The 20,675-nt window shown below is 39.2% G+C and overlaps 1 protein-coding gene across 15 annotated transcripts in view; it reads right to left on the bottom strand.

Moving 5' to 3' along the window:
• The window catches only part of PPFIBP2 (PPFIB scaffold protein 2), a 1,415,596-nt gene that overhangs the window by 438,289 nt on the left and 956,632 nt on the right, over positions 1 to 20,675 (bottom strand). For all 15 annotated transcript variants that reach the window (XM_078680889.1, XM_078680890.1, XM_078680881.1 and 12 more), the window contains one exon: positions 17,158 to 17,250. In XM_078680889.1, the coding sequence (XP_078537015.1) occupies positions 17,158 to 17,250 (93 nt within the window). The remainder of the gene's footprint in view (positions 1 to 17,157; positions 17,251 to 20,675) is intronic.

The raw sequence follows: 20,675 nt of genomic DNA, 5'->3' as shown, positions 1-20,675 counted from the left end.
GCAAACCTGTCACTTCTCTCACTCTGCAAGGATCTAATTCTTGCAACAACTTCATTTTCTGCTTCAAACTTTTCTTATTAAATGACCGTACAAAATCACAAAGCAAATTGATGGAATCCTGTCGTACACTGCAAATACTACTACACTTCCAGGTGTACACAGGACCCTTAGGATGTCTTCCTAAAACCTCATTACCTAACACCTCTTCTGCCTCTGTTGTCAAAAGTTTTTCTTTTTCAACTGGACAACCATCTTTCACTTCATAAGCTCGACCACTGGTGTCAACTGCATGCACCAAATCATTATCCTTGAAATAACTCTCCTCATTAAAAAATGCCTCACAGCTTGAACTATGCATCCATTCTCCAGAAAAAACTTCACAAAAATTACTACGATTAACTATTCTCTTCCATCTACTATTTCTTTTGAAATCATAAATTGCCTTGTTTAGCTTCCTAATTCTATTGATTATCAAAATAAATAACTTACGTTTAATTTCAAATGCCTGATCAATAACTTTCTCAACTTTTTTTTTTCTCTTATAAAAAACCACTTTCTGTTGACCTTTCTTAATATTTTTTAACAAATTGCCAATTATCCTGTTGCGGAACATTCGTTTACGAATGTCCCTAAACTGTTTCCTTCTACTATCATGCACAGAGTTATCTCTTGCTCTAGCAGTAACATTTTTCATTGGCCTTTCCTTTCCGTTTGAATTGCTTCTCTTTTTCTGGACTGAAACATTTTCTGTAGTAATATTTTTTTTACTACAGATATTTCTTATGAATGTTTTTGTACTCTTACCCGGTGCTTTCTTGGTGACTTGACAAATCTTTTTGTTAGAGGACTGCTGCTTTTTTTCATTGACCTGCTGTCTTTGACGTTTTGCAGCCTTTCTCAGTCTTTCTTTGGTTGGCATGGTGAAATCTTGAAATGATCTGCAGTTGAATCTGTGGTAAAATATATTAAAAAATGTTATTAACCACTATTACCCAACAGTAAATCAATAACAGTAATCAAAAACTTAAAACACTACTTGACATTTTTACATAGAAGATTTTTTAGTCCTTGGCAAATTTAGAATACAGAAATAGCAGAAAAGAAATGGAATTTATATTCATTTTACCTGTGCTATTTTATATGTGAATCTGATCTAATTTTATGAGCATATTTTAATATTTTATTGAAGACACTACACATAACCTGTTTTTGAAGGTGTCTTTATTTTTAAATTAAACGGTTTACATTTTTACTTTTTATTTATTATAAATTTTTAAAATAAATGTTTATAGTTCCATAGGCTCCAGCACGTCAGCTCCCCATCCTATGTCATATAATTCTGACAAATCTGCATCCTCATCACGTTCTTCTTCATCCTCAGGATTTAAATCATCCAAGGGATCAACATCCACTGATGTTTCAATTACGAGTTCAATGATGAGGTCGAAATCAACTGATTGCTGATTGTTGCAGAGTAAGAGACAAATCTCAGAGATTATAATAGTAAAATTGTTTAACAAGAGTAACATTTTGCAGCTATTATTTAGCCATGTCCAGCGATGCTGAGCAGGTGAAGCCTATGTCTAATTTTTCACTGAACAGGACTCATCTCTTCTTAACCTTGGATAAGCCTCACCGACTCTGTGTCCCCTGCACATACTTAAATGTAAAGGGGCAGATTTATGTTAACTGGCACATCCCCAGGCATGCACCAGTTAACGTGCACCGCTGCTCTGACACCCATGGTGTGCCGCATTTACAATCAGATAGGAGAAAGCTGCGTCAAAACCCTGCGCCTGCTTGAAGCAGGCATAGGTCTTGACGCAACATTGTGGAGATGGGGCACCCCTGAGCGTTGCTGGAGCTGCATCGCACTTGCGATACAACTCCAGCAATGCGCCACCCTTACCGGCACAGATGCGTCACGCATCTGTGCCATTTTTGCCCCATGCTGCGCCGCATTGTAAATGCAGCACACCATGGGTGGTGGAACAGCGGCACAGGATGACTGGCACATCACTGGTGATGCGCCAGTCATCATAAATCTATTCCTAAGCTTCTTATCTTGTTAGAGATAAACTGCCATATGTATCATCAAAATATTTTGCATTTCCTAAATAGCGAATTTTAAGGAATAAATAGCTATTCTTTACCATTCCTAATTTGCGATGAGCAAATTGCTAATTGCAAATTACTCATTCATTTCCATGGGCCAGGAGGCCCATAGGAATGAAGGTGCAATTTGCGATTAGCAATTAGCTCATCGCAAATTAGGAATTTTTCCAAAGGTGCAGGGGTGTCTCAAGAACACCCTGCTGCACCCCTGAAAAAGAAATTTGGGGGCATATGGCGCACATACATGCCCTAAGGGATACATACCAATTGTCTAATTAGCATTCGCAAAGGCCAAAATTCGCAGAATTTCGGCCTTTGCGAATGCTAATTAGCTTGATACATATGGCCCCAAGTGAGGCCTGTCTTGCAACATGGTGCATCTTTTGCATCACTGCTGCATCGGTTTCATGTGGCACGGTTTTTTTACACCATGACACATCTGCCTAAATGCATCAATTTGTAATTTTGTCGCCTCATAGCAAATCTTTTGCACCGCCGCTGCATCAGAAAAGTGACCACAGTGGCGCAAAAGAGGCATACACCTATCATAAATCTGTCCCTAGCATTTTAAATGATTAATTCAGGATGACGATAAGGTGTGGCCTATCCAGAGGTTTGTTTAAGGTGAGGCCTACTCAGGATTGCAGATGAAAGTTACACTTGATGAAGAATACAGAGGAGATAATACATGTAAAGGTCTACCAATGAAGTAAGTGATGTCCACTTCATTGCGCCAGTCATCATAAATGTATCCCTAAGCTTCTTATCTTGTTAGAGATGAACCGCCATATGTATCATCAAACTATTTTGCATTTCCTAAATAGCGAATTTTAAGGAATAAATAGCGAATCTTTACCATTCCTAATTTGCGATGAGCAAATTGCTAATTGCAAATTATCCATTCATTTCCATGGGCCAGGAGGCCCATAGGAATGAAGGTGCAATTTGCGATTAGCAATTAGCTCATCGCAAATTAGGAATTTTTCCAAGGGTGCAGAGGTGTCTCAAGAACACCCTGCTGCACCCCTGAAAAAGAAATTTGGGGGCATATGGCGCACATAAATTTTAACAACATTCCTTTACCTCAAAAACGATTTTCAAGTCATAATTTGAAAACACTGCCCACGGGGAAATGACTTAAAATGTCCTTAAGACACATGAAAGTGTTTTTTTAAAGCCTTTGCAACTTTTTTGGGTCACTTTTAACATGGCTATGTAACTCAAACAGTCAAAATCTAAATTTACCATGCACAGGTGGGACCATATTTACAAGGAATGTGGTCCACGGGGAAAGGTCTTTTAATGTAATATGGGAAAAATGACATCAGAGACACTGAAATGCCTTATAAAGAAGCATACACCATTATGTCCTTGTCATAAATTTAAAAACCATTCCTTTTCCCCAAAAACGATTTTCAAATCATAATTTGAAAACACTGCACATGGGGAAATGACTTAAAATGTCCTTAAGACACATGAAAGCGTTTTTTGATTGCCTTTCCAGCATGGTTGGGTCACTTTTAACATGGCTATGTAACACAAACATTCAAAATCTAAATTTGCCATGCACAGGTGGGAGCATATTTACAAGGAATTTGCTCCACAGGGAAAGGTCTTACATTAAAATGGGAAAAATAACATCAGAGACACTCAATTGCCTTATAAAGAAGCATACACCATTATGTCCTTGTCATAAATATTAAAACCATTCCTTTTCCCCAAAAACGATTTTCAAATCATAATTTGAAAACACTGCACATGGGGAAATGACTTAAAATGTCCTTAAGACACATAAAAGCGTTTTTTGATTGCCTTTGCAGCATGTTTGTGTCACTTTTAACATGGCTATGTAACGCAAACATTCAAAATCTAAATTTGCCATGCACAGGTGGGAGCATATTTACAAGCAATTTGCTCCACAGGGAAAGGTCTTACATTAAAATGGGAAAAATAACATCAGAGACACTCAATTGCCTTATAAAGAAGCATACACCATTATGTCCTTGTCATAAATATTATAACCATTCCTTTTCCTCAAAAACGATTTTCAAGTCATAATTTGAAAACACTCCACAGCTCCTATGCACAAAAAACCCTGTCAGTACTAATACTTCACATTTTCTCCAATTACAATTTCTCAAAGAAACAACATCTATTTGTAAAACACTTGAGACAAAGCAACATTTGAAAAACACAACTTTCTTCATAATTTTCTCCTTAAAGCACACTATTCTCTATCTAAATTAAAGAAATCTTTTCTCACCTTAGCAAATACTTTGAGTTTCAAAACAGTCTCAGAAACACACCAATTTGTCTTCAGCAGAGCAAAAGGTATGCACTCCAGAGTCTGCAGCTATCAAAAGCACAGAAATGCTGTAATTCTTCACACATATCTCTCATGTCACCCAATCAAAACTCTTCCCTCACTTTTTTTCAAATCAAAACCCTTCCCCCCTCTGCCCTTTCTGCCTTTTTTGCATAGCAACCACCTCCTTGAAGGCCTCTGGTGTTTGCAAGTTCACACAACAATGTTGCAATTGAACTCTGAACTCTCAGTGCACCTCATATCCAGTGCATTCTTTCATTTAATGATTTTTTCTTGACCACTCAAAATACATCTTTCAAAGAACTCATCCATGCACCCTAACTTTCTGTTTTCAGCAATCAAAATCCACCAATCACTGTTACTGCTTCATTAACACAGAAACTCCACAGTTTTTTTCATTTTAAACTCTTATTTTTTCAACTGCCATTTCATTGCCACACTTCATCTGACTGCAGGAGAACCTTCTCTCACCATGTTTTCTGTCTGGATTGTTGGACATAGTTACATCTATTGGGCTCAGAGGTATGCTGAGAACAGGAATTTACCTAACCTCAATTTACAAGATGTGGAAATTAAGTGGTTTGGCCACAGAGGATTAAAATGTCACCAATTGATACCATTGGTGAAAACCTTTATGCATTTGCCAAAACCTGACCTGTTAATTGTGCACTGTGGAGGTAATGATTTGGGCACTTTGACTGGGGTAGGTCTGGAAATGCTTTTAAAGGACACCTTTGAGCAATTAATGGCACTTTTTCCTCAGACTGCCTTGGTATATTCAAATATATGCCAAAGACAGAAATGGAGGTGGTCAAACCAATTTTGTCCACAAATTGAGAAGTCGAGGAAGCATGTAAACAAATCTGTTTCAGCTTACATGAGAGACCATGGAATGGGCTCCCTGTACAACAATAACTTGCGTTACTACATGCAAGATATCTACAGAGGAGATGGAGTTCACTTCTCAGATGAGGGCAACAGAATTTTCATTCTGAATTTAAGACTGTGCATTGGTACCTACTTATAAGTACCTAAATGTACCATAAACCCAAAAGCTCTTCTCAGAGCTACCCTACATCTGATCACTCACAATTATTATTTTACTCTAACTTTTTTCACTAATTTTCAACAAAGTACGCTCCCTGGGACGCTACCCGGTACGCGAACCGGGAGCTAACCTCGCTAAATTTAAAAAAAAATGTTTTTTTTTCGCACATATGGGCCTCCTCAGCCACCCTCAGAAAACCTAGGGGGTCAAGATAAGTCTACTGTGCCCCCTTCTACCCATTCTGAACATTATTTGCCCTCCATCTTGTATCTTAATTCGACCAAAACACAAAATGGTGGACTCCCGTAACGCTTAAGGTTCGCGTACCGGGGCGCTCGCCAGTTCGCGTACCGGGTCGCTCCCTGGGAAGCGCACCATCAAAAAAGGTGGGAAAGTAGTTTACAGAAAAGCGACTGGAGACACTTTCACCAAATATAGATTAGCTCATACTACATACCAATCCCTACCATTTTCACAAATTTGATTGAAATTCCATTTAACCATTTAGCCTGTACACCTCTCTAAATACCCGGAGGTAAATTACTTCACAAAACACATCTGAAGTGTTGGAATTGACAATCAATTAAAATGTTACTTTCATTTTCTACTTTTTTTTACCTGACATTTGATTGGTTATGTACCTGAATATATATAAAGGAAGAGAGAGAAACACAGCCATTTTGACTACTACTTCCTGAACTACATTGCAAGATCATTTTCACTCACAACTTAAACTTGTTTTTAGAAGGTGAGATATTATTTTATAAATTTGAAAACATTTTCAGATAGTTATATACTATCCCTCTGTAAGAGTTAGACATTGAGAAAGGCTTCTTTATTATAATTATGGATTGATTTAGGTTTCTGTGGTATAATTATGAATTTACTTAGGCTTCTTCACAGGCATTTTTTAATAGTACTACTTCACACCTGAAACCATACAGTGCCCATAGATTACTTCTCTGTTATAAACTCACAAGTACCTGTCTGAACTTAAACCCAACAGTGCCCTATCTCTACTGATATAATTATTTTTTATGCAAATTACAGCAATAAAATGGAAGGTGAGCAGAATATTTCCTTCGAAATTGTTCTGGAGAACAACACAGAAAAAGATATTGAGGATAATGATGACTCAGATTTCATGGATGAATCACGGGACCATGAATTAGTTCAATGTGTAGAATCTGTGGATCATTTACTTCATTATGATGACGGTCAAATGTGGGAAGTTATGTTCACTCAACAAGAGGACATATCTGACAGTCAAATGTTAGACATTCTATTAAATTTTGAAAAACAATCCCAAAAATAAAATTATATGTAATATTAAAAAATTATTTGAGTCTTTAATCATTTTTATATGTAATTCATAAACTAGTGAAATGTTAGAAATGTTATTAAATTTTGAAACACAATTACAATAATAAATAATTGCTTAAAAAATAAAAAAAATAAAAAATAATCAACAAAACCAACAATCAATTAACATACAGTATTTGAAAAGTCTATCATTCTTTTTTCCTTATAGTACGCTGCCCAGAACGCTTCCCGGTTCGCGAACCGGGCGCTACCCATGCAAAAAAACAAAAAAAAATTTTTTTCTTTTTTTGCCCCGCGGGGCCCTTTTAAAGCCTCCACATTAAACCTAGGGGGTCAGGGAGGATCTACTATGCCCCCTTATGGTCATTTCCCCCTTTGTTTTGGCCTCCTCTTGTCTCTCAATCCTACCGAGAGACAAGACGGCCGCTCCGGACTGTTTAGAATGTTGACAGACACCGGAGAGCCAATCAGCTACGCGAAGTTCCGTTACGCGTAAAGTCCGCGAACCGGAGCGCTGCCCGGTCCGCTGTTACAGATATATATCTTTTTTGGAACGTTAATTTCTCAAAATCCACTGAAGCACATATATTGAGACCTAGCAAAGGCACATCGGGCTACCAGTCCCTACAATTTTGCCAAGTTTCGTGGAAATCCATTCAGCCGTTCGGGCTAAAAGTGAGGCCAACCGCCCTATGGAAAACTCAATGTTAAAAACACGTTTTGGGACCCCCCTTTTTTCTCGGCCCCCCCTTGACGAACCCCCCCCAAATTTTCAGGGGCTGCTCAGATACAAAAATGTTCCATTTTCCTGAAAATTTCAGCCAATTCCGTCCACAAACGCTAAAGTTATTAGACATAGAATTTTCAAAAATCCCATAGGGAAAAAATCCTAACTATATATACCTACTGGCGACCGCCAGTAGGTAATATATATATATATATATATATACACACACACAAACAGCTCGGCAAGGACAGCACTGTGCTAGTCCTATGCTTAAAGACTTTGCTGCAGAAATAACAGGTAACAGGTGTATTTGTAAAGAGCACGTTCACCCCAGCAAAGGGGCACCTTGGCACTGAAATAACAGATGTATATTGTTACCCAACTCGATGGTACTCATTTTATCGACCTCAAATGGATGAAAGGCTGAGTGGGCCCACTGGGATTTGAACCTTTGACCATGAGGTCGAACACAGGCCCCTGCAGTGGATGTATTAGTCCACTGAGCCATCAGACCCGGCTTAAATGGCAAAAGACTTTGTCCCTTTCTATCTCGGCGTAGATGGCACTGTGCTAATGCTATGCTTAAAGACTGACAGAAAAGCAGACATTTGAGGTGAGAAGATCTAGAGTGTCGCTGGTGTTGAGAGTGCTCAATACAGGAGCTGCTTCCAACTAAACTTGAGAACTACCCAGAGTTCTCTGCTTCTTTTTTGCCTAATTTATTCGTCACTCTATACTTCTACTGGGTGCTCCCTTGTGTCTGGACAAAGCTATACCTTTCTGAAGAGCTCTAATTAGAGCGAAACACTGTGTCAGGGGTTGCTTTTACTCATTTCAGGTTGGCTTGGTTGGTATTTTACGAATTCAAAGCTGTAATACTGTGCCTGGAGTGGTAAATGGCTTTTGTCATTTTCCAGCTCGGCAAGGACAGCACAGAGCTAGTCCTATGCTTAAAGACTTTGCAGTAGAAATGGCAAAAGACTTTGTCCCTTTCTATATCGGCGTGGATGGCACTCTGCTAATTCTATGCTTAAAGACTTTGATAGAAAAGCAGACATTTGAGGTGAGCAGATCTAGAGTGTCGGTGGTGTTGAGAGTGCTATATACAGGAGCTGCTTACCACCTAAACTTGAGAACTACCCAGAGTTCAATGCTTCTCTTTTGTGCATATATATATCCAATTACCCTAATAAAAAATGGGGCCTTGTCACCACTCGGTGAAAAGTGGTGATATTTATTTCCAAATTAAAAGCGCAGACAAAAGATTACTGTGTCCTTTGGAAGCACCAAGGAGGGAAATGCTGTCTCCAAGAAACGCTGGACATGGCAGAGGCGTTTCAACCTGACGGCTTTCTTCAGTGCCGAAATCTCCTCAACAATGATATTACACCTGGGAGCCAGTTTGAATCTTGGTTGATCTTATCCTTTTGGAGTATTGCACTCGCCCTTCCCCCTCGGCTAATGAGTGCGCTGTTCCTGCGTCCTATTCCATGCTGGGTTTTTGTGACTCCACATTGCAAAATGCAGTGATTTGCAGACTCGTACACCCAAAGGCGTCCCAGACTTGCTGGCCGTGAGATTCACGCAACCCAGCAGTCGACACAGGCAAAACAAAAGATCAGTTCTAGCCTGGTCACCTTCACGGAGTGAAACACTGCTTACTTTTCCCCCAAACGGCAAATGCACAGGTGCGCTTTATTGCCTCTCGGGTGGGGTGCGGTGGGGGGGGGGGGGGGGGGTAATGGCACGCTGTATTTTCATACTTAGTCCACTGGGTGCAAGCCATTCGTGTTGCTCCTGATATATATATATATATATATTTTCCAGGCTACAGAGATGCGGCGCACTCACGGGACAGCTGTTAAATTTATTGCAAATGCATTTCGGCACATATCCTTCCTCAGTGCTTTTCATCACGGAATCAAACATCGCAGATGTTTAAATTACATTCAAGTTTATTTCATTGGAGTGCAGCAAAAACATAGTCAGCAACAAAGACTTTCAAAGTTTTTGGTCTAAATACCAGTTTCACTGGCTGCCATGTTAAAGTGTCTTTTTCTTGCATTGATCTTTCCTGTGCACTAAATTTCTTACTGTTTGACTTCGTTATTAAATGAAAAATGAAGGACCACCACCACCAATTACCCCCTAGACCATCTCCATGTTTTCAGTTTTTAATCCTATCCAGGGAACCCATATTTAAAGACTTTAAAGGGTATTCCTGAGGTAGTTTTACATTTGCACTATCATTGTCTGTCTAGCTGTTGTTTACTTCATGGATTCCCACAAATATGTTTGTATTGTCTCACCTCTCCCTGTTGCTCCATCCCAGGCATTGGTCTGCGCAGGGAGGTTTTGGCAGCTCTATGATGAAGCATGCCGCTATCTAGTGGTTTAGGGCATTTTCTTAAAAAAAATTAAATTTTTCCAGAGAAGGGATTTCTTTTATTTTTTTACACCAGCCTCTTACTCCTTTTCCTTTTTCTGTGGGTATTTACAGTACGGGTTCCACCACTAATCCCAGAGATCTTTGATACAAAATCATTTAGCTTCAGTAGCAGGGGAAGGAGGTTTTAGGCTTCTTAGTCCTATATAATGACAGGGCTTTTCATGGTAAACGGTTTATTACCCATGCTAACAGAATATTTAGTATGCAATTGTTTTCCAATTGTGGCATGAATACTGCATTTCCAAGCACAATAATTTAAATAAATATTCCAAACTTCCTGCGTGTCTCCTGTTTATCTTATTGTGCACAAGTGTAAGTGAGAGAGCAAAAGGGTGTGATCGGAGTTGGTTGAGAGTGTTGTGTTCTTAGATGCCAATTCACTTGTTTCTTTGGTAAGGTTATGAGGTACTGAGGTGGTATGGTGACTCAGTCTCTACATACTGATGTAGTATGTTCCCAAGCATAGTTCTGTTCCAGAGCAGAATCCCTGCAACAAATGTGAGTAGTCTAGTGGTCCCTTTTCGATTTTTTCATTAAGTGTGTAGGAGGCAACGTGGTTCAGAATAATTAATACAACAGGTGCTAAAAAGTACAAATTAATTTGATAGTGAAAACAATCTTGTATTATTATTGCTTTAACATTAATGTTCTCTTAACACCTATGTATTATGATGTGCACTGAAATATTTTATATTCAAATATGGATGTCGCTTTCTTATTAACTTGACTAGTTATTTAGCCTCAATATGCTTGCTAAGTTTCATGACTCTAGTCATGTCCTACAAACAATTTTATTTGGGGTAGAAAATTTGCACAATTTCTGCATCTAGAAGTAAAGCGAAGCCTCTCTTTTGATACCGGCAACCAAGAGCATGAATTTAAGAAATGTATGAAGTCAGTAATGTGTTCATGTATTGTATCTTAGTTTCAAGATGGCGTGTATTTCTTTTTGGAGAAGATACTGCTACCTTTTACTGTGGTTAGATACTTTGACGTTCAAGTCGCCGACCAGCATTAAGTGCCTACAATCTACTTTTTCCATAACCAAAGACAGAAAGACAAACAAGTCTTTTAGTAGATGTGTCGGGAGGCATATATGCATTTACAATAAGCAGAGTATCTGATCTACCTTGATCATCCTTAAAATCTAGCTTAACCACTTGAATTAAGTTAGAGGTGTGAAGTATTGCTTTATATCTCCATCTTAAACTTCTTTTGAGCTATATAGCAATACCTCCTTTCTGGTGTCCTCTATTCTAACCCTGGGCGAAGAACTACGCTCCGTTCGCGGAGCTTGCGGAGTTTTGGCAACTCCGCGCTCTACGGAGAACGCGAAGCTGTCGATTACTCCGCGATCCGGTGCGTAGCGTAGTTCTCGCGCGCTGAATAACATTATCGCGTGCGCCGGGGTAAGTTCGCGCGATATTTGACGCGATCACGCACTTTGGCAGTGCGAACGAGAAGATGAGTTCCCCAACATGTCTAACACACAGCTATCTCGAGCATGCAGGCAGCGCCCCGAACACGCGCACCGCGCTCCCGAAGACGAAAAACGGCGCGCGAACGGGTCTAGCAAGCTACTACGCATGTCCGCGGAGCTACGTGAAGTTCGCGGAGTGCAACTGCGTCTTCGCGTAGCTCCGCGGAGTGCGGCTCCGCGAACTACGCCCAGGGTTACTCTATTCACTTGGGACGCAGGACAGCTTAACACAATATAAACTTCAATGGACCAGTTCTTTACAATCCAAGACTCTTGTATACAAATTATGTCAGCATTCTGGTTTTTCAAGAATAGCAATTTGTCTTTATTTGTGCATAAGCCGGCAGCGTTCCAAGAGAGCAATTTAAGACCCATGCTAGGAAAAGGTCCCATATCTTAGATCCTCCTGTATCTTAGATCTATAGATTTATTTGTGTTAAGAGCCCATGCTACCCAACTCCATTTCATATTATCCTCAACTACAATCAGGACTTGATTGCTTCTTTTCTCCACGAAGAGTGAGAAACTACTACCACCTTTACAGAGAGAGATCTGCAGGGTACATTCTCGTTCTAATTTTGAAATATCCAAAGGAGAGAGAACTTAAAGGAGAGGGGAACTGCCTATTATAAGTCACTTTTTTAGGGTTGTATGATTGAACAACGCATTCCGTTGCAACGCCTGCCTTTACCACGCATGCGGTACAACGCGAATGCCTTCACCGCGTTTAACCTTTACCATGCATGCTTTTACAATTTTATTTGGTTGGAAAGCATGTGTGGTAAAGTCTGGCATATTTTAAAAACACCCGACCCTGCTCTAAGCCCTAAATCTAGACCCCAGCGCGCCCCTGCCCTGTTAATAAAATACCCTTCACTGCCCTAATCCCTAAATCTACACCACAGCGTGCTCCCCTCCCTGTTTAAAAAATACCCGTCTCTGCCCTAATCCCTACAACGAGTCCCCAGTGTGCTCCCCGCCCTGTTTTAAAAATACTCGTCTCTGCCCTAAACACTAAAACTAGTCCCCAGTGCGCTCCCCACCCTGTTTAAAAAATACTCGTCTCGGCCCTAAGCCCTTAAACTAGTCCCCCAGTGCATTTCCCGCCCTGTTTAAAAAATACTCGTCTCTGCCCCAAGCCCTAAAACAAGTCCCCAGTTTGCTCCCCGCCCTGTTTAAAAAATACTCGTCTCTGCCCTAAGCCTTAATTCTTGACCCCAGTGCGCCACCCCTAAAAAAAACACCCGGCCCTGCCCTGAGTCCTAAATCTAGGCCCCGGCTTAAATAGTCCGGTGTTTTATTTTCTAATTTGAAAGGGGAACTCTTCATCAAATAAACAGATGCAGTTTATCATAAAAGTGTACTCTGCTATGATGGTGGTTGTCAGCGATTTTAAAAGGGCGCATGCCTGACCTGAACAAAGTTGTTGCTAAGACAGCAAAACACGTTTCCAGAATGACACACAAATGAAGGAATCCACTGAACTCGGCCTGCCCTGCCTGATCAGGATTTTTTCATAGAGGTCACAGCACGACAAGTCAACTCTTGTTAGGCACAGGTCGTCACATAGAAGCGGAAGGAACTCTTCGCTCCTCTAATGACGCTGATAGCCTTGACCACGCAGGTTCCGCTACCAGCATATGCCCTCACCATGTACGTTGTAAAAATATGTGTTGTGAAGGCTATGCGTGGTAACAGTGTATGCGTGGTAATGCCTGCGTGGTAAAGGCCCTGCGGGGAAACAGCTGCGTTGTAATGGCTGTTTACACTTTTTTTTATGATATCTCCTCTTTGGGAACAACAACGACAATATCACAGCATCAGAATTTATCAATATTCGACAATATCAAATGGGTGATCACCTTAGAACCAAAGAACACTCGGGCTCCCCCGTAGTTGCCATATTTTTTAACTTGAACCAGGGCGACTTCACTACTCTGGATCATTTGAAGGTCGTGAATTTCAGAAAAACAGCTCAATAGAAAAGATCTATTCATGTACAACTTATGATCAAAAATAAAAGAAAGAATCTAAAGAAAGAGATACAGGAGATAGGTGGGTAGTTTGGCAGACTCTCTCAGGTGCGTTTCCAATGGGATTATAAATAACTTTACTGCCTAAAAAGGAGGCAAATGGTACTGCATTGGGATTCAAATTATGATGTGCCTCCAGTATAAGACTTAAATCTGTGATGTTATCTTCTTGTGAGATCGAGAATAAAGCATTGGAATTCATTTGTAATTAATGGGAGTCCTTGGGGGTAGCTTCAGCATCCATTTGTCTTTCTTTCCTCAGTAAATCATTCAATTGAAAGTTCAGAGACACATTTAAATTCATACTGGGGTCAAAGCGCCATTGTTTTGCTCTTTTTTTCTTTATCCTTCAAAGTTTTCTCTTTCAGACGGATTTACTTTTAATTAAAATTTTCTTTTTCTCTGAAGTAAGATGTTCAGCTTTTACTCCCTCTGCTATAGAATGTTCAGATTTTATAGATTGTATAGCCCCTCTTTTTAGGAAAATGGGAAAAACATTTTGTTCTATATTTGTTTTTTTCCTTTTCTGAGCACTGAGTGAACAAAGGTGCAGGTAAAGGGGAAGGGGCCTCAGGTTCAAAGAACCGCTGTAACAAAAGGGGCTGAATTTCATCAATTAGGTCAACAATTTCTTTGCCCTTATAATCTCTACTAACAAAAGGAGTACCAAAGTCCCGACAATTAGAGTATAAAACAGCACTCGTTGATACGGGTTTGGAGCTAAAGTATATAGAGGAGAGATCCCGATACAGGGGTTGGGCTTATAAGAGGGAAGGAGGGAAGCTTTAAAATTTGGAGATCTTTCATCAGAAATTATAGATTTGGTCAGAGACAAAAGTGAATCCAAAATATAATCTGAATTGCTTTCAGATTTCTCCATGAGGGTTAAAACAGACAACAGGACTCTTTCCAGACAGAGCAAGGATTCAGACATCAGTATTTTTTTCTCTGGATCATTGTTTAGAAGATGAGGGCCCAAGGACAAATCAGGGGTAACGGACACCCTTGAGTTTAATAAAGATGCTCCACTAGGCGTACTACTAAAGAGCTGCCTCTTAATAGAAGGGCCAGCAGGGAAGTCCTGTGAGTTTGAGAGAGGTGCAAAATTAGAAGTAGGAGGCTTAGGAGAATGAAGGGTCCTTAAAATAGGATTTGGGTTGATGTTAATATCTAGGAGAGTAAAATCTTCTATTGGAGGGCCTTCCACTCTAGGTTCAGAACATGATTCAACAACAGACTGAGACACCCTGTTCAAAGTCGTGTGGATAGTAGAATTTGGCAGCAGAGAACCTTCCAATCTGATTTCAGGACTTGCTTCAAACCGAGATCGAGTCATACTAATTCGAGTGAAGTATTGATGGAATTTGCCAAGAGTGGCTTTTCAGTTTCCACTTCAGCAGGATGAAATTCAGGCCTAAACTCCATAGTTGCCGCCTTATTTTGACTTATATCTTTTTTTTAGAAAAAGGTGGAAATGGCGTTGAATCCTTTTAGAGTATTTATCTGTATAGATTTGTTTCTTAAAGGGTTAGCTTTAGTTTTGTTACAAGCTCTTATATAAACCGATTTTCCAGAGCACATTTTTTTGTGGTCATAGCTGCAGCTGCGTCTCAGTCTAGTTATACCAAGGGTGCAGGAAAACCTAAGGTAACTTTAGTACCAATTGTTCAGACTCAAAGCAAAGCCAAGTCCAACAGCCTTGGTTCTAGATGCAGGGTTATTGTGTCAACCAGGCGTGTTAATTTATTAGAAGTTCACTTTAAACTACAATCTTTTTTGCTGCCACATGATGCACTTTATTTAAAAATGGATCTGATATGAAGCTGCCATTGTATGGTATTTGTTTCAGCATTACATAAGTATTTAACTTGATTAACTTGATGCGGTAAAGATTTTAACTATGTTATTGTAATTCCGTATGTTGTGATAATGATGAACGCTCTTACCTACACTTCACCTATTCTGTGCCTTTGTAGATTCCGATTTGCTATCTAAGGGGGATTGTGGAACTGATTTTGAAGGATTTCGATTCTATTTGGATGGACCATCTCGTACATAAACTGCCTTGTGATAATAGCTACAACTGTTTTTTACAATGAACTTTTCCTACTAATTAACTGAAGTGATTTTATTTTAAATGTACCATATTGCCTGCTTTTGTATTTTAACCTATCTATTGTGGATTTGAACTGTGTAATATGTTTATTATGCAATAATTGTGTGTATTCTTTCTGTGGACCTCATTGGAGATCCAAATTCTTAATAAAATGTATTGAATTGAATTGATCCTGCTACCTACTCATTAGACATGTTTTTCTGAAAGTAACAAGTGTCTGTCACATGATAACGCTCCATGGATTTGTATTGAGGAACATTTTTTAAATAAATATATAAAAATTCAAATGTGCATCCATTTTAGTATTACATGCTCCAACTGGCCATTGTGGGCAGGAGCTTGGTCTGTTGAAATTACAATTGTCTCTCATTTGCGGTGCTGCTTGCTATGTGTGCATTAAACATGTTAGACTTTGGGCTTCCCAACATGTAAACATCTTAAACCAGTTTTCAAGATATTGCTTTCTGTTTGCTTCTTTCCAGAATCTCCACTATTTGGTGAGTACTCCTTTTTCTACCTTCTACACTTCTAGCCTTTTTTCGCAGCATATGGTTCTCTGCATCAGGCCAATCACCAAGATCTTTAACGTTACTATTTTATCTTTAAGCCTTGCATAATATTATGAATCTACTTATAAAGAAATTAGTGACTGTCATTTATACAGGGATTACAGAATCCCCTGTATTATAATGTGATCATCTTTAGTCATTGAAGTCTCTAACTTTTGGAGAATTAGCAAATATGAACATAAACAACATTGTGAAGCTGGTCCTCGTGAGAAAGTGCATTAAACACAAGAGCTCAGCCATGATTGAGCTAAAAGAGCCAGGGGTTAGTTTCCACTCAATTTTGTGGAAAACAAAAACCGGGCAGGTGAGCATGGGCCCAAATCTGTGACAACTTGATGAAAGGGAAGGCTGTAGTCAGATGGAGGGCCTCTTGCACAGGTACATGGTTCTTTAATTTGTATAGCATTCACAAGAATGAAAGAGTGTTATTTTATTTTTCATGGCGCATTTCCTAAAATGTTCTCTAATCGCCATAAACAGATGTGTGGGTTGTTCAAAGTAAACAGGAATGGAATCATATGTTTTGAAGAGCATTAACACATGTGCAGGCTTGACTTCCTTGTATGGTATGACAAGTATGTAGGCTTACAGCAGCATACAGCAACGTTGTTATTACAAAGGCATCACTGATCCCAAAGAGATGGCCCTTTCTCTTCCTCCCACAATAAATAAGAAAATATTGATGAACTCAACTATGCTGCAACAGAAAGAATGTATGATCCAGCTCCAGGTAGTTTTAAGTAAGGGTGTCAGAACAAGGCAACCCTAAAAATAAAAACAGACACAGGGTTTGTCTATTGCTGGAAAAAGCACGTTAGCCCTTCCTATATCATGTAATACATTTCCATGGGTCAATAAAGAAAATGTACAATTACTGGTAACACTAATATGCATTTCAAACAAAATGCTGTACTTCCAAACGTAACCGATACAATGAGTACACGTTTACCTGTTACAGGTGTATAGCTTACCTTAGTCGCTTTCATTTTCCATTCATATTGGCTTCTTTCATTTTCCAGCTCATCCACTTTTATTTTAAGATTTTTTAGTTCTTTAAGCAGTCCCTAATGTAATTAAAAAAGAAAGCATTGTCAATTAAAACAAAATAAATAAATTCATTTTTATAATCAGACATCGCAATGCAGAAATGCAATAAACATGTTAAATGGTATGTAACAAGTAAAAATAGCTATGTTCCCAAAAGGGCAGATATCAAGTGCACAGAGAATTAATAGGCAGCATTTTAACACTGATTACGTAGATAGTAGTAACCAGCTCAGCTAATTGGTACTATTCTTTCACTATTTATTAGTGCAACTTCAACACTTTCCCATACAGAAGAGCGCAAGGGCCTGCATGAGTGGTCTGGTCATATGAAATCATGGGTTTAGGAACTATCTATTAATGCACCTAGTCTGAGCTAAAAAGTGTAAAGTTTTGTCAACGATGACCGTTGGCTCAGAAATTCAGCCAATAAATAGAATTTTACCAATCAAGAAGGAAACCTGTTTAAGTCTGGAGCTGCAAGGGATAACCCTCACCTCCATTTGGAGCTCAATAGGTGCTTTTACTCCATTGGGGTAAAACAGGTCAGACAGAGATGCCCCCCTCCAGTTGCCACTACACCTAATGCACTAATGATTGACAGACACCTGCATATGGCTATCCAAATTCCCTTAGTTTACAGATGTGGATGGAAGACAATATTGTTGAGAGGCGTGCATTGGCTGATAACAAGTCACTCTAGAATTGCACCTGCATAGGCAGATTTAAGGACTCAGGAGGTGCGTCAGACAGGTTCCTGGAATCGCAATAAGGATTCTAATGCTTATGAAGTGTTAATTATGCAATGCTGAACACTCATGTGAAAATGCTACCTTACTTCACTCATTTACCGTGTTAAAGTTCATATCCTCAGTAGCAGAGACCATCTCCCATGTACCACTGAGCAACAAACAAATTTTGAGCAATCCCAACACAAGATGCATCTTTTTCTACTGATTCATCTCATCTCTAAACACAATATACCCAGTGCATATCTGCATCAGATAGATTTTCTCTACCTCATTAGTGCTGGGATTAGTCCATACTTCTCGTGTCCCTATGATGACCCTCAGACCATGATTTGGTCCAATTCTGAGGGCAACACTGGCGATTGAATGAATAATGTTGTAACCTTCACACATCAGATATAGGATTAACCTTTGCGGTTTATGTGAATTTTAGAAACCAATGCTAGCCTTGAATATTTACATGCTTGCACTTTGTAAATATGCACTGTGTGATCACCCTATGCACTTTTCTATCTATTTTTTATATATACATATATATATAATTGATATGTATTGTCACTATATGTGGTCATTATGGTCTTTTCTGTTTTTTACTATATTTGCAACAAATTGCACATATACTACACCCTGCATTTTAATATTCATCCTAAATTAAACGCTGCTGTTCATGCTGGTGGTTTTCTTCAGTGCTGGCAATCTGAACAAACATATTGGTTGCTTAGGCCACCTGCTTCCTTCAAAGATTATGATGGACGAAAGGGGGTATACGAATGCTCATCAGTCTTTCTGTGCTCCACAAGGTGCTTTACAACTGGTTGTCGACACATACAGATGGTATTTGTGTGCCTTACACCAGATTTCCCAAAACTCGGAGTGAAGGCAACCATCAATACTGACACTGCTAGTTGCTGGTAATATTTATTCGAAAACTTTTTTATAGCGCTAATGTGAACCTCGCAGGTATCAGTGCGCTTTACAAGGGAATGAAGGCACAAACATATTTCATTTGAACACGGTCTATATACATATAAGACAAAAGAAAGGCTTACTCATAAAAGGGAAGTTCTGAGGTTTGCTCTAGAAATGGTTTCTTAAATAGATGTTTGACTTCTTTCTTGAAAGATGGGGTTGCAGGTATTGTTTATATTTCAGGGGGGAGAGAGTTACAAATATGAAGGGCAACGCCAGAGAAGGCTCTATTGTGGATTTTCTTCTTGAAGAATTTCTGTGGTTTTAGCAGCAATGTGCTGGAGCTTCTAGAGCATCTTGAGCTACCCGAAAGTTCAAGCTTCTTAGTGAAATAGCTTGGGGTATTGAAGTCGGGAGCTTTGTGACTCAATCATGCAATTTTCAATTCAATTCTTGCTTCATAGGGGAGCCAGTTGAGAGATTTCAGGTTAGGAGTGACGCGATTGTTCCTTTTTGATCCTGTGATGAGTCTTGCAGCAGAGTTAAGGCCCTTAATGGGGCTGTTGTGGATCTGGGCGGGCCGGAGAGGGTTGCGCTTCCATACTCCAATCTGGCAAACACAAGGGCTTGCACTGCAGACTTTAGGTCTTTTTGGGGAAGGAAGTGTTTTAGTTTTCTAAATATGTTCATTTGGAGGTTTGCTCCTTTAGTAGTGGCACAAATGTGCTTCTGCGTATTGAGGTTTTTGTCACAAATATTTGCGAGGGATCTTGCAGACTTAATTTTCTTATTTCAAACAAGTCCGACTTCAGAATATTCCAGTAATAATTAAATAAATGCATGACATTATAAGTAAATTAGAGTCTCACACATAGTATATACCCTTTTATATACTGTGTATGGTATCAGCACTGATACGCCACAGTGTTTTACTCAGGTTATCCTTATCACGGTTACACATACCTTCTGTACAGGGATGTTAATTAGATTATAAAAACCATATTCCTAGTAGCATTTTTATGCAACCAATCATACTCAACAGTATCTCTGTGATGTAATGTCAAAAGTCACCAGCACTAAACAGTTGCTTTTTTACTGAAGTGGGTATCTCAGATTTATTTTTCTTTATCTATTTTTGCAGTTTTATAAATCACGAAATCATGTATTTTCATTGTTCATGTCTAATTGTACAAGGAACCGAGATCTCTATGAGAAGGCGGAGTAGTGACTGAAAGGAACAATAAGTTACCTAAGCAAATGATAAATGCCATTATCCAGCTCTTTGATCACTAAACATTTTCTATAGTCCTACATTATACAATGCATTTAATCACCGAGTAGATTTATCTATTTATCTATCTGGATGTGTTTTATGTGGCCTTTAAATTGTGCAGACCAATCACATTTGGTTTAATCTGGTTCAAGTTAGGGAGGAGAGTATGCAAGCCCATTTACGTCAGTAATAGTCCTGCAGGAATCTGCAAATCCTAAACTGGATAAATGAATTAAAGTAGACCAGACTATTTTATAACAATTTAGGAAAATTAAAAAAGTTGTGCATCGATGTATTACCAGAGAAAGCTACGGTTGCAAACTGGGGATTAAACATATTGGGTTGCAAGTCCACAAATTCAACTGTGGTAAAAGGAAAAAGAAAAAACCAGGCAAGCTCGGAATAACGCACTTACGTAGAAAGAGAAGTTCCCTTAAAATGATTGTCAGTTACAGGTTCTCAGATTTAGTGTTTATTACGGATGAGTAGGAAAACATAATTTCAAAGTGTGGGA

The sequence above is a fragment of the Lissotriton helveticus genome, chromosome 3_1 (genome assembly GCF_964261635.1).
Source record: "Lissotriton helveticus chromosome 3_1, aLisHel1.1, whole genome shotgun sequence".
NCBI lineage: Eukaryota > Metazoa > Chordata > Amphibia > Caudata > Salamandridae > Lissotriton > Lissotriton helveticus.
The sequence above is the reverse complement of the archived record's forward strand: the minus strand, read 5'-3'. Positions and strand labels throughout refer to the sequence as shown.